At 49.2% G+C, this 16,773-nt stretch overlaps 2 protein-coding genes across 2 annotated transcripts in view; one reads left to right on the top strand and one right to left on the bottom strand.

Moving 5' to 3' along the window:
• The window catches only part of trim37 (tripartite motif containing 37), a 21,833-nt gene extending 15,799 nt beyond the window's left edge, over nucleotides 1-6,034 (top strand). Inside the window, exons 20-24 of the mRNA XM_060056220.1 lie at nucleotides 214-436; nucleotides 1,431-1,707; nucleotides 2,438-2,529; nucleotides 4,110-4,226; nucleotides 4,629-6,034. Of these exons, the coding sequence (XP_059912203.1) occupies nucleotides 214-436; nucleotides 1,431-1,707; nucleotides 2,438-2,529; nucleotides 4,110-4,226; nucleotides 4,629-4,687 (768 nt within the window). The 3' untranslated portion in view covers nucleotides 4,688-6,034. The remainder of the gene's footprint in view (nucleotides 1-213; nucleotides 437-1,430; nucleotides 1,708-2,437; nucleotides 2,530-4,109; nucleotides 4,227-4,628) is intronic.
• A 1,614-nt stretch (nucleotides 6,035-7,648) lies between these two features.
• The window catches only part of ppm1e (protein phosphatase, Mg2+/Mn2+ dependent, 1E), a 35,585-nt gene continuing 26,460 nt past the window's right edge, over nucleotides 7,649-16,773 (bottom strand). Inside the window, exons 4-7 of the mRNA XM_060056385.1 lie at nucleotides 16,280-16,468; nucleotides 14,499-14,642; nucleotides 13,583-13,676; nucleotides 7,649-13,343 (exon numbers count right to left, since the gene is read on the bottom strand). Coding sequence (XP_059912368.1) covers nucleotides 12,364-13,343; nucleotides 13,583-13,676; nucleotides 14,499-14,642; nucleotides 16,280-16,468 — 1,407 coding nt within the window. The 3' untranslated portion in view covers nucleotides 7,649-12,363. The remainder of the gene's footprint in view (nucleotides 13,344-13,582; nucleotides 13,677-14,498; nucleotides 14,643-16,279; nucleotides 16,469-16,773) is intronic.

Raw genomic sequence — 16,773 nt, 5'->3', positions numbered from 1 at the left:
TCAAACTTTACTCCCGTAGCAGTGTGTTGTCACCCAGTGGGCGATGCGGGATACAAATCAGCCCGTCTTTGAAAGCTGCTGAAATTGGTTTTGCAGAAATAAACAGTGTGAGAATAATAAGGGGTATTTCTAACATCCAGGCATGTGACCCAAATGCAATTATTAACCCTGAAAAAGCATGATCTGGGATCTTTGACTCAATGATGTGGTGTTATTTGCAACGTTGCTTTCCGAAGTGAATTTGAATCATGTTTTTTTTACTGTTGTCCTTCAGCCAAGAAGTTTGTGTCTCCTGCGCCGGACGGCGGCGCCGCCCTGCTGCTGAGGAGGAGCGGCGGCGAGGACAAAGACCCCCGGAACAGAGGTCTGAGCGGGGCCCCGTCGACCGCAGCCTCGCTGAGCCTCTGTCCCAGAGAGGGCCCCCCCGCAGCCGACGGTCAGCGCCCAGCAGCGTACACCTCACCCACATTGGCCCCTACACACTGTCAACCCGCTGCACATTGGCCCCTACACACTGTCAACCCGCTGCACATTGGCCCCTACACACTGTCAACCCGCTGCACATTGGCCCCTACACACTGTCAACCCGCTGCACATTGGCCCCTACACACTGTCGACCCGCTGCACATTGGCCCCTACACACTGTCGACCCGCTGCACATTGGCCCCTACACACTGTCAACCCGCTGCACATTGGCCCCTACACACTGTCGACCCGCTGCACATTGGCCCCTACACACTGTCGACCCGCTGCACATTGGCCCCTACACACTGTCAACCCGCTGCACATTGGCCCCTACACACTGTCGACCCGCTGCACATTGGCCCCTACACACTGTCGACCCGCTGCACATTGGCCCCTACACACTGTCAACCCGCTGCACATTGGCCCCTACACACTGTCAACCCGCTGCACATTGGCCCCTACACACTGTCGACCCGCTGCACATTGGCCCCTACACACTGTCAACCCGCTGCACATTGGCCCCTGTACACTGTCAACCCGCTGCACATTGGCCCCTACACACTGTCGACCCGCTGCACATTGGCCCCTACACACTGTCAACCCGCTGCACATTGGCCCCTACACACTGTCAACCCGCTGCACATTGGCCCCTACACACTGTCAACCCGCTGCACATTGGCAAGTTTCCTACCAGCTCCGTAGTCCTTACTTGAAAGAGGTTCCCGATGAAACATTCCTTATCTCATTTCAACAAATGAAACTTCTTAGTTTGATTAGAGGCTTCTAATCAGGGGAGCGATGACCTGAATAAGCATCCGACTGAAATGATATTTCCACAGAGCATTTCTCACTGTGGCGGACACGCCTCCTCACGGCTCTCTCTCTCTCTCTCCCTTGTAACATCGGTGTCTCTCCTCAGTGCTAGCTTCTCTTTGACCCGTTGACCTCTCTCTCTCTCTCTTCAGTCAGCCTCCAGGCGGACAGCGGCCACAGCTCGGTGCCCTCCCTGAGCGGGGGCTCCCCTCTGGGGGGTTGCTCCCCTCTGGGGGGTTGCTCCCCTCTGGGGGGTTGCTCCCCTCTGGGGGGCTTCTCCCCTCTGGGGGGCTGCCCCCTGGACCCCGCCTCCAGCTCCAAACAGCAGACGGAGGAACGGAAGGCGCTGTACGCGGCCTCCGGAGCCGAGGCTGACCTGTGCTCCGTGGGAGGAGCCAACTCCACCAAGAGCTCCACGCGGGCCGTCGGGTACGAAGGACGGACATACTAATGACGCCTTTCAACTAGCGGTGCGCTACGATTCGGTGCGGCGCGGTCCGCGTTTCCTCGGCAAAACGTTGGCCAGGGTCCGGCATTAAGCCCACTGAGCCCTACCTATTTTTCGATACCCCTCTGTTGGGGTACCAGGCGGTCTGAAAGGGTGACGAAAAGGTGGAGCTACACACGCCGTCCGTCGATTGGCGATAGAATCGTCACATCTGTGCGACAGGGGGATCAAAACAATCCAAACACGGCACCCGCAAGGTATTTCTGGACAACGGCGAAGGCTTTGTTTATTGAAGAAAATGTCACGCAAACGTCCTGCCTTCTTGCTCTTAGTTTAATGTGTCGCGTTCATCTTTTTTGTTGTATTTATGTGTCTGCATTCACTCCGTTGTAGGGCCCACTGGGGGGGCTCAAACCGGCCACCACACCGGATGTAGAGTGGGGCCACCCTGCCCTGTATAAGGCAGAAGGGTGGTGTATTGGGACAGGGCTTTGGTTGTGGGGCAGACTTTACTCTGGCCTGCCCAGCAGGATGCTGCATTTCTTTCAACATTTGACTGCCACTCATCAAGGTTGGATTAAGGCTCGCATTGTAAAGCAGCAAACGATAAAGTGAAACCCAATACTTGTTGGATGAACGTAACATAAGGAGTATGGCCATAAAAAGGCAGGTTATTTAAATGTGCTTGTTTTGTGTCCCTCTGGTCACCAGGCCCAGCGTGCTGGAGTGCAGTGAGCCTGAAGGGAGTCCCCACCAGTCCCTGCTTGGCCTCCTGGAGGGGAACTCTTCCCACCTGCATGAAGGTGTGCCCCCCCCCCCCACTCGCCCAGGCTGCTGTTAGCATGTTAGTGCTGTTCCCTGGCTGACAAGATGAACCCACTGCCTCTCAAGGCTGCTGCTCATAAACACTCATTTGACAGGCAAATGTGCAGCGGTAAGACAGGGATTAGTTTATTTAAACAATGGCCCTCTCAATGGCAATACCCAAGCCAAGTAAAAACAGATTAATCGGGGTGAACATTGAGTCCCTAGTATATGCCCTTTGCGCCTTATTGGGCATATTCAAGGTGTTGTAGGTACGGTTTAACAGTTGTAAAGCGGGAGAGTAAAAGAGGACAACATTTGTCAATTCTAGAACCAAGAAAACCTCAGCTCCTCTCTCCCTCCAACTCTCCGGTTCTCCGCTGTTAAAGTGTGTCTTCAACGCACGGTGGTTGACCGGCAACATGGATTCCCTGATCCATTAGGGGAAGAGATTCTCTCTTTTCTTATGTCTGAACAGTGTGTGTGTGTGTGTGTGTGTGTGTGTGTGTGTGTGTGTGTGTGTGTGTGTGTGTGTGTGTGATCTCCAGAATGTATGTGGATCGGGTTATATTAAACATTCAATGTGTTTACACGCACACTGGGGAGAAAGCAGGTTGGAGGCAGAATTGTCTTTCCAGAGGTAAACCCGTGTGCCCTGATGTTATTGTCCATGTTTATATCACGCCCGGGGTTCAGGTTTCTGCACATGTAGCAAGCTGTTCTGCATGTGCCTCACACAGTCAGAGATATTTGCTTGGCTCCTTAGGTCTGGTCCAGACCCCATCCTGGGGCCGACCTAATGAGTAGGGTCTGGACCAGACCATACTCACTAGGTCTGCCCCAGGATCCTGGGGCCGACCTGCTCCGGACTGTGAAGTCTGCTGTCTGCAGTGTGTTTCGGGGCGTCGGTGAATCCAGTTGTCTGTACTTTGGATCGTCTTCTGCCAGCATGATCTAAGGGGCGTGTTTCCAAAGTTAACACCATTAGCCAACGTTCTCAATGTTACAATTTCGTCAAAGTGAAACGTATTCAGTTGAATCAAGCAAGTGTAGAAATGGCCGACATGGCAGCTACCAACCTGTCTGACTTTAACCTCAAACCAACACGCCAATACATTAAGAGAATAGATCCCTGGAGGAGCATTGGTCAACACACTCTGGGACAAATGAGGAGTTGGCGTTCAGATCACAGGGCGTCTCCACGTATAAAACAGGAATGTCAAAGGGCCACAAATGGGATCTTTAGTAGAAGTCATCCTGTCAACACTAGGCTTCATTCAGTGTTGCAAACACAAGGATCTAACGCCACTCAATGAGTCCACAACTGTTGAGCCGTCTCATGCGGACCGTAACCCGGTACTTTAGTGTGCCAGGGGCTGACGTTACTCCCTCAGCGTGGTCCTCGTATTAACCTGGTGTCTCTGCCTAACCAGGTTTGGCTGAACCCCGGTAACGGCTTAGTTCAGGGATTACGAGGACAAAGGCTGACTGTTGTCTTTTTGAAAGATTCGTCCCCATCTTGTGTAGAGGTTTAATGAATGTGCTTTGGTGGATACTGATTGTATGTTGTGCTCCTCAGGCCACAAGCAGTCTCTGCACCTGCTGCCAGGGATGAGCAGCGACAGTGAGATAGATTGTGACTCGGAGGACGAGGACGCAAACCTCTCCTACGACATCCAGTCTCTGCCTTTTGCAGGTGACTCAACAAACGCACACACGCGCACATTTAAAGGAGTGAAAAGCTGATCCCGCTGTCTGTCTTCCTCTATATTGATTTGACATTCCTTGGTTATAGACTAGTGGGCATGGGAGACCTTCTCCTTGTGGACTATCATGAGATCAGAAAATATGGGTCATTTAAAAGTGTAATAAGGAACAGAACTCAATGATTAGTATCATGGATACAGGTCCTTTCATAAGAACATAAGCCGTGAAATAAGGAACAGAACTCAATGATTAGTATCATGGATACGGGTCATTTCATAAGAACATAAGCCGTGTAATAAGTATTTGTGATTACAGTCCACACACTGTATCTTGTAATGGGTGAAACAATGGAGATGGTTGAACAGTAACCAACGTGTTCTTCTTTCTCCAGAGGAGCAACTGCTGCCCGAGGACCTGGCCTTCAGCGCCAGCCAGCCCACTGACAGGTGATGGGGTCTGCCCCCCCGGGCTGGGTCCAGTACCTCGCTCTGATTGGCCAGATGGCTGCAGAGAGCAGCAGATGGAGGAGTACACGCGTGAAGTCTCCCGGAGAACCGATGCGTCCACTTTGTACAATCTTATAGAGCAGCTCACCTGGAATGTCTTTCAGGACGTTTAGTTTGAGTTCTCTACCGTGAGCACACACAGACTCCTGGTCAACCATGTATTTAATGCACTTTTTGAGTTTTTACACTGTTAATTACTGACGGAATATGTGCTATCCCTGTATTTCTGCTCTCAAACTCATGGGAATGAAACTGAAATCAAAGCTTGACCCCTCATCAATATTTCCACTATATCACCCCTTGTGTACACCAACCTTTACACCCGACTGCCGGTTTCACAAAGACGTAAAGTCGATTTGTAGGCAGAGCTGTCCTCCTGTTTGCAGTCGTCTGGCCTGAGGTTGGAAAATAGGTAAATATTGTAAATATTTGAAACTGACCGTCTAATTCCGCCTTTATCAGCAGCTCATAGCGGCTGGCTTGTTTCAGGCCAGTTCTCGTTGGACGAGGCCCGCTTTTCTTAACACCTTGTGAACGATGCTTCACCACTAATTTTGTTTCGATTTTATTGAGTTATGCAGCGTCTCAGCAGCAGATGTGTGGGAGAGGTTCCCATCGCTGCCATTTAGTCGTATTTCACTTACCTTGTTGGGTGGTTTTATCAGTCCTCTCACTCCCCATAACTAAAGTGTATTTTCATTTGGGACCATTCTTATGTAGCTCGTGTCTTATGGTGCATCACAAACAGCCGTGTCTTGTAGTGTAAGGATTACTGGGTCGGAGAGGTTCTTGTTCACAAGGGACATTGAGGTGGATAAAATGTCGGCAGTGCATGCATCTTGCATGTGGAAATACTCACTGGTTTACATTTGAAAAATCTTGAACGCTGGTGTGTGTGTGTGTGTGTGTGTGTGTGTGTGTGTGTGTGTGTGTGTGTGTGTGTGTGTGTGTGTGTGTGTGTGTGTGTGTGTGTGTGTGTGTGTGTGTGTGTGACCTAATTTCCTTTAGGGAATCTTCTGAGGCAAGTTAGAAACTGAGGATGGCTTGTGTGATATACATGTGGGGGGTGTGATTGTGGGTGTGATTGTGTGGGTCTGTATGACTTTGTATCATTCCTCACTCTAAAGATCAATCTCTTGCTAACTCAATTCAGTCTGGTAAATTACACAAAAACACACTTCTGTGTTATGAGTTGTGTGTACTATTTCTGTGCTATATCACAAGTTGTTCCTTCTAATTTGTTTGTATTTGTGTGTGGCATCAGATAAGTAGAATAAAATATTTAATTAGATTTTTTTGGCTCTGTGTTTCATGCCTATATTATTGGTGACCTCAAGCAGGGACTGCTTATCGAGTAACTGTGACCCCATTCTGTGGTATCTACAGCTCACGTGTGTGTGTGTGTGTGTGTGTGTGTGTGTGTGTGTGTGTGTGTGTGTGTGTGTGTGTGTGTGTGTGTGTGTGTGTGTGTGTGTGTGTGTGTGTGTGTGTGTGTGTGTGGCAACATAATCCTAATAAGTAGGTCTCTCGTATTATGCAGCAGGATTTCTTTCGCACTGTCTTTCAGATGTTGATAAAGCAAATCAATTTCATCACTGAATGCAATGTTCTCAATCAATAAAGCTTTGATTTAACCAAGTGCCAAATTAGTACTATGCTATGTAGTTTAGTACCATGCTTACAAAACGACTAAAACTTGGGCACGGGCAATTTTAGCTCTAGTGTCAAGAGACCTAACACTCATCAAGAAATTAGTTGCCTTTATTTATAGAGTAAATATATTATGAACGTGCATTTACATTTTATCATCCCTTCTGTGATGTCACTCAGGTCTGACATCCATATTCTTAATCAACTTGTGGTTTATCAAATGATTACTTGAACAAGCCTGCTCCCAAAATTATTTCTTTAGTTTAGACATTTTTCACAATCGTGCTGTTTGGTTGTGGCTTAGCATTGTTGTGTACAATTGTTTAGTGAAACGTTAACATGTTTGCCATCTTGTCCACCGAAGGACACTATCCTGATAGTCATCCCGAGTTTCTATTTAGTTTTGCTTCATTCTTTTTAAAGCGTGCGGGCCCAGATTAGGTCAAGGGGCTGAACCAGGCGAAGAGACGCCTGAGGACAATAGGAGCTTCTAGTGGGGGTGTGTTGATGCCAGGACTAGACAGGTGGAGGCTGCCGCTGCTCTCCTAATAACAGTGTCCTGTCCTCCCTGCTTGGCCCACTTGAGGGCTTAGTGAAGGGTATTCACCAGGGGGAAGGACACAGATGGGTCTTCTACTGACGCATAACACACAAGAGGTTTGCCAGAGTTGTAAAAGCCACTTGTTTTTTGTATGTATCCAACGTCTATTTTATTTTAGTGGTTATATATTTTTGAAAAATAAGCCAGAAATGCATATACTAGATCAGGGCATCTCTTCCTGATTGATTAAGGGATTCCGTCTTCCCCGTCAGTGCGTAGAATGCAACACTTCTTTATGGCAGAGCACTGTGGAGGGTTTTGCGTTATTTTGGATAGTTTCTTGTTCTCTTCCGCTCCTTTCTACTCCTTCCCTTTACAACTTTCAAATAATACCTCCGGCCACTTACTATATTTCCAAAAGAAAAAAACGATATTCGACCTACAGCGCACGCAATGACTTTCACTTTCAAATTAAAATCTGCAAGAAACATCACAAGCGTCACTCTTTCAAACAATGGTTTACTCTTTCCTACTTATTTATACTTTCTTATTTTAACTACTAGTGCTAGGCTAGTCTATAATAAGGTTGTACTAAGCGTCATCCCCTTTTAAAACAACTTGGTTGATGGTAGAAGTGGACTTTTGAGATTGAATAAGGTTCCTCTTTGGTAACATCCATGTAGCGGCTGTGGAGAAAAGAGGCATTAGCCGAAAGAGTTGCGCTAATCTTTATGTACATGATAAGTCACCATTTAAAGATACACATGTATATACTACATGACCATACAATGACTATACAGTTACTAAAAGTTTATATTTGTACCTTTTTTTGTTTTGTTTACTTAGCTCACATTTTAGAGGAAGAGCCAATCATGGGTTTGTCTTCAGAGTATGACTGTGTGTGTGTGTGTGAGTCTACTAATGGCTTTGTCCTATGGCCTTGCGCAGACAGTCTCCAACACCTTCAATGCCTGCATAGATTTAAAGGGAAAAACCCCGCCTCAGTAGATGACCTGAGGTAGTTTGCTTTTAAATATATGCAGATATAACAAGCAAGCTATTGGCCGCCCTCCCTCCAAACTGCAAAATAAAAAGTATAACCAGGGGTTGGTGTGAGGAAAGATGAGGGCCCACCGTGCAGCCATCGATTATAATAATAATTATAATTATCACACTGACTGCTTCTGTGTTGGAGCCGCACGATTAAGGGTTCTGAGGTTGGCAGGGGTAGAACACAAAATTGACGAGATAGAGAGCCATCAGTGAAGACAAACCCTGTGAGGAGCCTTTTCCACACAAAGTTTCCAAAAGATTCATTATTGCTTACAGAAGAAAAAAAGAAAAAAAACAAGATATTTTTGTGTACAGAGACACACAGTGCAGAGTCACGAAAGGCCCTGGATGTGAATTATCAGGGATGGAGTACTGTGTTGATCGTCGTAAAGAGTGGTTGGCTCTTAAAGAGTGCCTACATCCTAAACCTCAAGGACACCCCCATCTCTGGTGGAACAAAGATTATTAGTTGCCAGAAACAGCAAATAACCAGTTTCCCCATGAAAAGGTTCTGTCCTTACAGTTTGTCTTGGGGGGGGGGGGGGGGGTTTGGTTACATTTCCAGTATTGGATGCACGTTTCACCTTGGGAGATTGTGATTTCAATGGTTTTGTTGACGACTTGATATATTTGTATCATCATTATTGCTTACACAGTGACAGTTTGGCCTTGGAGCTCCACAGTGTATGTACACAATATACATAAGAGTAAGTTTCAACATTAATCCCTTCCGTCGGGAAGGGTGTGTTTATTTTGTGATTCTGTGAGCACACACATCCCCACCCACATACGTCCCGCCGCTGTGGTGTGTCTGACAGTGTCTGCCACATGCAAACAAGATGTGGGGCCACTCATGAGGAATGCACACAAGTGATTAGAGTGGAACTAATTATAAGAAGACCCATAGAGAATAGAACAGGAATAACAATGTACACATAGCCTGGATTCAGCTTAGTCTGTAAATGTCATCTGCTCTTAAACTGCGCACACACACAAAGGTCTTCAGAGTACCGTGAATTCATTGCACTTCCCTTGAGTTGGTTGGAGGCTTTTGTAAAACCCATCCTGGGGTAGTGTTAGGGGCTATGAATGTGGTGGGGCCGGGACCTGTCATGTGTTTATACTAATGGTTGGTAACCCTTTTGTTTAATCATTGACTTAAATGTAACCTTAACGTGTAATTCAGGCGAAAATTTAACCCAGGGTCTTTTTCGGCATGACGACCCATGAAATAAGCCTTCCAGACACTTTTTTTCATTGATAATCGAGTATAAAGCTTGCCCGGGAATGCCCGGATCCATGTTATTGGCTAGGGGCAGTGTGAACTCTTCCAAATCCACATTTTTTAACCACTAATATTGCTCAAAATAGCACCAAACCTCTGCAGTAGTATGACCAGGGTCCCCACACATAAATCGAAGCATCAACAACTTAGTTAGCGTACCGGGAGTCTATTAAAAAAGACAGTTTTCCTAGTCTGTGCCTTACCGGTAGGTCCATGTTTCCAGGAAGTCCACACAAGTCGATTACCGGCTACCGTAAATAATAAATAGAGGCGCAAACGTTTTTAGAACAGCCAAGTATCAAGAGGGGAGATTGTCAAGTAAAATGTTGGGACGCCTCTATTATATAATTTATGGTAGCCGGTAAGCGACTTGTGTGGACTTCCTGGAAACATGGACCTACCAGTAAGGCAGACTTAAAAAAATTAAATAAAGTGTCTGGAGGGTACTCCACACACACATTTTATGGTTCTTCATGACGAAAAAGACCCTGCATTAAATTTTCGCCTGAATTACACTTTAAGGGTAATCTCGTGGAGGTTTTTATTTTTTTATCTTTAACCTTTCATGGATGGATGATAATAGGATCAGTCAGCCCAGATTGTATCCATTGAGTTTTCGTCTTAGACTAAACTCTTCCAGACGTCAGGCGTTCCGTTATCTACCAGGTAAAGTCATGTGTCGCAATCCCAATTCATATTCAAGAAATATGGTCATGAAGCTGCGGCCCTATCCAAATTATGTGTGATTTAGGAGATTAAATAATATACCCTAATATCAGTGTAATGGGGGAGGAAGGGGGGGGCTGTTCACCCCTGAGAGAAACCTGAGCTCCCAGAAAGAAGATTTGTGAGGTCTCTTACATTCTAGCAAATATTTAATTCTCAACACTTCATTTCCATTCATTCCAATGCTAACCGCTATTCTCTACTTCCTAACGATGATATGCATGTAAAATAAATATACAATAAATATTTAATTAGAGTTTGAAAGGGAACAACCCCAATCTAGGATCCATTATACCCCAAACGTGTAAATTGTTCAATGATTTCAATCCCTGGAGCGATGTCCGAGTGTTCTGAAGTCGTGCTTTGACACGTCCGTTCCGAACACGTCTCTGGACTGAGCCCCACCATGGAGAGAACCAATCAATATCAGTTATCTTTGCACACTTCTTATAAACTATTACAGCTGAAGGAAGCCTGCTGTCTATTTGGCCGTTTAGATTAATGTTGACATGACTGTATTTCGGGCATTGGCTAATATACAGTAATTCGGTAAATCTGATAATTATACTTGTGACAAATCTAAATATGGATCCAGCTGTTTGAGAATACAGAGACAAAGTCATAATCTTGAAGAGTGGCAAACTGACATTGCCCTTTCAAAAGAGAATCCCTTTAAAACAACCTGGTTGTCCCCGGGCTCGCAAATTAAGAGTTATGTTTCTGCGTCTGTAACTGGACTACATTCTCGTGAATCTGAAGTTGATATTTTACTCGTTGATTTGCTAAATACAGATTGAAACTGTTCCAGTGGGCTCCCCTCGTTGTGAGGGCCATAAGACTCATCAGGCCTCCAGCCCTCTTCCAGGAATGGCTCCAGCCTCCCTGCTGATAGAGGACTTGAGCGGTGGGCACACCATAATGGGGCTCTCTGCAAGGCCGGGGCCGGCCTGATGGAGGCGTTACTCATTTTGGAATGACCTCATAAACCTGCCACATACATCCCATAGAGGAACAACTTTGAATTATAAACATGTTAGATAAAATGACGATAGCGTACAAAAGGAGGTGATGGCACAGTGCGGTAGTTTGTCAGCGACGGCACAAGAACCCCTGTGGTCAGATGGGATCAGTCGTCTGTTTCCAAAATCGATATTGACCATCCTGCTAGGTGTGTAAACACCAACCTTCGTCTGGGCCAAGAGAGTGGAGGCACTGTTGACGGAGCCTGCTCGTCGCTTACGGGCTAACATGCTAGCGTGCTTACGTGCTAGCGGGCTAACATGCTAGCGGGCTTACATGCTAGCGGGCAATACTTCCCCTGTGTAAATCCTTGAGGATAGTGTCTTGGTGGACATTTTTGGGATTAAAATCAGTGCTATGAGCTGCTGTAGAGAAGATTATGGCTTTTCTTTAACATTTCACACTATAGGAATTGTATTGACAGAGTGTTAGCTTGTCCTGAATAGTAAAACACATCTTGGTTGTTTGTGCACTCGTCGAGTTGCACAAACAACCACTTTATTTCCGTAAAGAAACCCAGCGTTATGTTTCAGTCACATGTCTAAAGGCACAGCTCCGCAGCGTTGTCTGAACTCTCGTGGCCCAGTGAATAAACGGTAACACAACTTTTACAGGGCACTTTGACCCATATCAAGACAATTGTAAAGTACTCTTGCCTGATAGGCTGTCTCTAAACAAAAAGCTTAACACAGTAGGCGTGATTGATCAACTAGTCTACTCATGAGTCACTACATGGTCTAACAAACACTATAAATAGATAATTTCTTTAAAATGATATTCCCCTTCTCTAACTTGTACAGCCCTACCCTATCTGGATTACATATCACTACATCTAGCCTTTCTTTAGATAAGTGACAGCTAATCTTATAATCCCGTGTAAAGCGCTTTTATCTATGGACATAGAGTGGGGGCATCATGGCAGCGTTCCTCTTCTGTGTGGAGCCACGTGGAGAGCCCGCCCATCCTGGGTACAGGAACAACCAGTGGCTGTGGCTGTGGCTCTGGCCAGTGATCAGCACTTTCCATGAAGAGGGAAGGTTTTTCCTTATGCAGCGTCAATAACAACAATGAGCTGAGCATATATATTTTTTTTTTTCGATGATAAGAAAGCTTACAATTTGGGATTTTTTTTGTATGGTGCAAGAGTCCGACCCTCGGGGACAGGGATCCAATATTCACAAAAACAGCAGCACGTGCCACGACGGGCCACTGACAATCAAAGAGATGTTTGAAGGGCGTTAGAAGCATAGGGGGTCTGGGTGAAAGCTTTCGTGAGTAAGTGGGGCGGGGGGAGCTGGACGTAGCGGGGGGGGGGGGGTTCTTGGGCTGTGGCTGCAGCGCCTCTTCAGATGGGGGCGTCATGTAAGTGAGGCAGGGCCACCCCGGGCCTCTGGTCGGGGCAGCGGTCGGGAGAGAGCAGACTGCGGCAGGATCGCTGCAGGTCTGACAACTCCCGCTGGGCTCTGCCCGCGCCCCTGCAGCCCCTCCGGGGCCCGCCGCCCAGCCGCCTCCGCGTCTGCCTCCTGGGCTGGCCCAGCGGCCCCGCCCGGCGGCGGGGCAGCGGGTTCAACGAGGCCGGGGAGATGGGCTCCTGGCAGGCGGGGACGCAGGGCCGGGGTCCGGGCCACGCCCTCGGCCCCGGGGGCCGCTCCTCTCGCCCGTGAGAGAAGCACGCCTCCGATCCGAAGACGAGGCCGGCCGGGGGCTGTCCGTCCGAGACGGGGGGAGACGCGGAGGTCCACCCCGGGCCCGCCGGGCCCAGCAGGCTGAGGCTGGTTCTGTCCGTGAAGGAGTCCATGCGGTCCTCGTAGCCCAGGTCGGCGGGCGCAGAGCACTGCTGCAGGGGCCAGCCGCCGCGGCCTTTCCCCCCGACGTCCGCGTTGCTCCCTCCCTGGCCGCCGCCCCGCTCGCCCCTCACCGAATCCCCCTCTTCCTGCTCCTCGTCCTCTTCCTCCTCCTCCACCTCCGCCGCCGCCGCCGCCGCCTCCTCCTCCTCCAGCCCTTCCTCCGCCGCCGCCGCCTCCTCCTCTTCCTCCTCGGCGCTGCTGGCCGGCGGGTTCCGGGGGTCCCGCAGGAACACCACGATGACGGTGATGTTGTCGCTGGAGCCGGCGTCGCGGGCCGAGGCCACCAGCTTGTGGGCCACCATGCTGGTGTCGCCGGTGTTCTCCTGGAGGTGGTCGCTCACCACCCTCACCGCCTCGTCCGGGCTCACCGTGTCCCAGAAGCCGTCGCAGGCCAGGATGAGGTAGTCCTCTGAGCCGTCGAGGGGGAAGACACAGTGGTCGGGGTCGCCGCAGATGTACGGCTTGTGCTCTGCGTCACCTACGGGTCACAGACGGTGAATCAGGCCGCCTGCCGTAGCACTGGGTAGACATGATGTGAGCATGGGCCTGGCTCCGGGCCGTGAAAAGACCCTCATGGGTACATCGAGACAATCGTCTAGACTGTTAATGCGGCAGTACTTTTAAGGAATGCACGTGGGATCTGAGGGTGTGTGGTGTCACCTCCCAAATGTCAAAACGTTGGTGGTGGTGAAGTAGTAGTAGAGAGTAGTACTTTACCTATGGCTCTGGATACAGACAGGCTGCCGTTCACCCTCCATGTTCCAAACCAGATCACACAGCCGCCCAGAGCTTCTATCCTCAGCTTCTCGTCCTGCAGACCAGTGCGTACGGTTATCATGAGATAGAAAGGTCATCACAGGGAAACGTAGAACATATTAATTAATGCCCTTTCCTGAATGTGAGGAGTTTTATAAATATGGTTACTTGAAGCCCTCAGGCACGGAAATAATCGCAACTAAATTGAGAAGGTGCGTTGCGTTTCGGTGCGATGGCGCATGCATACTTCCACCTTTTAACTGTGGGTACCGCCAGCCTATTTCCTCCTCCAAAGTCTCCATAGCCTCTGATGACTTATTGAGCTCGGGCTGGAGCAACACTTAGCGATGATATTATGATCATTTGCATCACTACTCACTCAGGACCAAGTGGCCGCTGAAGGCTCGGTGGCTAATGACTCTGAGATAGCTATTCACCCGGGACCAAGCCGCAGAACCAACAACATCTCTCCAGAAACCCCTCTTTCTGCTCTCCTGCTGATTCCACCCTGATGATTAGGGGGTCTCCCTAGCCCTTAAGAGGGCTCAGCGTTAGGGAGGGGGGGGGGGGGGGGGGGGTCAGATACCGAGGCCTGTGAAGCCTTTTGTGACCACCGTGATTAAAACCCATTCAGAAAAACGGACTTGCAGACCAAGTGGCTGCCGGTTGGGTTCTGCACCCCCTCAAGGACATGGAGTTTCCCCAAACACAGGACTACCGTCAGACAAAAGGGTTGCTATGGCGATCATAAATACATGCCTGGGTTGTTACATTGCAAAAATCGGTTTACTTGTACACTAATGTTGCTGTGCAGAGGAAGCCTAGTACTACTTCCTGTACGCCCCCCTAAACCCCCGGTGGATGTGGGTGTTGTTACCTCGCGGTCTGGTTTGTGAGGCTTCATCAGCTCCACCGCCTGTCCCTTCTTCACCAGCATGACCTGCGAGTCGCCCAGCCAGGCCACGTAGAGGGTCCGGCCCCGCAGGAAGGTCACCACGCCCGTGGTGCCACAGCGCACCTTCTGTCAACACAACAACGCCACCGCGGCACAGCGTCAGCACGGGTCGGGGACGCCCCCACTCAGAGACCGGCCTAAAGGCTGCGCACCGGGTACAGGGGCACTTCTTCGAAGGGGATTCAATACATTTGATCCGAGGGGGGCAATAAAGCTTTTTAGAAAAAACAACACTTTAGACACCTTTGGTTCTATAAGAGGTGGTTGCGTCGTCGAGTCCCCTCGCTATTATGACAGGAGCAGGATTCCTACGGTCGCCAGATGACTTTTAAATAACTTAAAGTTAATTTACTTCTATTCGTATTACATTCTCCTTGATGCCCACGGCCAAGTTCGGACAGAAATCATTATCCCTCCTGCTCCCGCCAGCTCTTGCCAAAAACAAGCCCCGCCCATTCCCTGATGACCTGCTTAGGTAGGCAGTAAACGTGGGCGGAGTCAGGAGGGAGACCCCATCAGTGGCCGCATCACCAGCCACACCCGGACACACACACAGAGGCCTCAACAGAGGGGTGAGGGGATGGAACGTTTCCCAGAAACCAACTCACACGCTCAAGCCAATGGAAAACTCACACCGCCAATAGAAAACACTCTGGGTAAGTATGTTCTGCCAGATGTAGCAGACTGTTTACCTGGTAAATAAAATGTACCCTGCTTAAGATCTTACAACTTAATCAACTTGATATATTATACTCACACAAAAACCAACACTTTGTAAGACCCGGACAGAAAAGGTTAGATTTTGGCGTTTACTTCCGGTATTGAAGGCCACTTTGGATAAATAATCAACCAAATCATGTATCGAATCAATATTATTTTCCAATGGACAAAAAGGTGGACCGAATTCTTTTGTTTAAACATAATTGAATAATACAAAGTTCACAAGGATAATTACTTTATTAAGAGTAACTAAGCTTAAACAGACTAAGCTGACAGTGGGGAAATGCATGCAAATTAGGCCCCGTTCACACGAAGCCGAAACGGGCGAAACCGTTACGGTTTCGATCTATCCGGTTTCGAAGTATCTCCGTAAAGACGAAGCCAAGCGAAACCGGGTAGATCTGTAGAAACGCTTTAGTACACATTCCAGGCCCATAAGGGGCGCTGCTTCTGGTACAGAAATCCAGAAGAAATTAAATAAGAAGAAGAGTCTCAGGAGTCTCAGAAATCACATGTGAGCATGCGCATAAAGGCTGCCCTTATGCGCATGCTCGCATGTGATTTCTGAGACTCCGCGGGCTTAAGAGCCATTGGCTAGGAGGTCGAGGGGTGGGGCGATGACGTCATGGTTTGTGGTTTCAGTCGGTTTCAGGCGTACACACGAATCCAAAACGAAACCGGGTAGATTTGAAACCACCTCCGAGGGTGGTTTCAGAAGTTTGCGGTTTCGGCCGGCGGATTCGCCGGCTTCGTGTGTACGGAAGGCCAAACCGTACAAGACCTTTGCGGTTTCGCCATGAAATCGGCTTCGTGTGAACGGGGCCTTAGTGTCATCGGTTCAAGCCGGAGGTCGTCTTAATAAAGTGTTCACCGTGTAAAAAACACAATGGAGAACAACACTCAAACAGATGCATAGCTCTTCAGAGTATCAGATGAATATGAACCTAGAAGGATTTCAGAAGGATTAGAACACTAAGTCCGACCTCGCGCTTGGCCTTCTTGATGAAGCGCTCGTCGGTGGTCCTGAAGGCCCGGAACAGGGCCTCCACGGGGTCCTGCCTGAAGAACTCGTGGCGCACCAGGTTGACGTGCAGGTGGTTGGCCGCGTAGATCGCTGCGTCGAGGCCGCCGTGGCCGTCGAACACCGCGAAGAAGGCCTGCTCCTCCTGGTCCTGGGGGGGGGGGGGGGGGGAGGAGAGGGGAGGGGGAAGAGAGGAAGGGAGGGTGGGAGGAGAGAGGAGGGGAGGGGAGGGGGAAGAGAGGACGGGAGGGAGGGAGGAGAGAGGAGGGGAGGGGAGGGGGAAGAGAGGAGGGGAGGGAGGGAGGAGAGAGGAGGGGAGGGGAGGGGGAAGAGAGGAGGGGAGGGAGGGAGGAGAGAGGAGAGGAGGGGAGGGGAGGGTGGGAGGAGAGAGGAGGGGGAGGGGGAAGAGAGGAGGGGAGGGAGGGAGGAGAGAGGAGAGGAGGGGAGGGGAGGGTG

This window comes from Gadus macrocephalus, chromosome 7 (assembly GCF_031168955.1).
Source record: "Gadus macrocephalus chromosome 7, ASM3116895v1".
NCBI lineage: Eukaryota > Metazoa > Chordata > Actinopteri > Gadiformes > Gadidae > Gadus > Gadus macrocephalus.
This window is presented reverse-complemented; position numbering and strand designations above follow the sequence as displayed.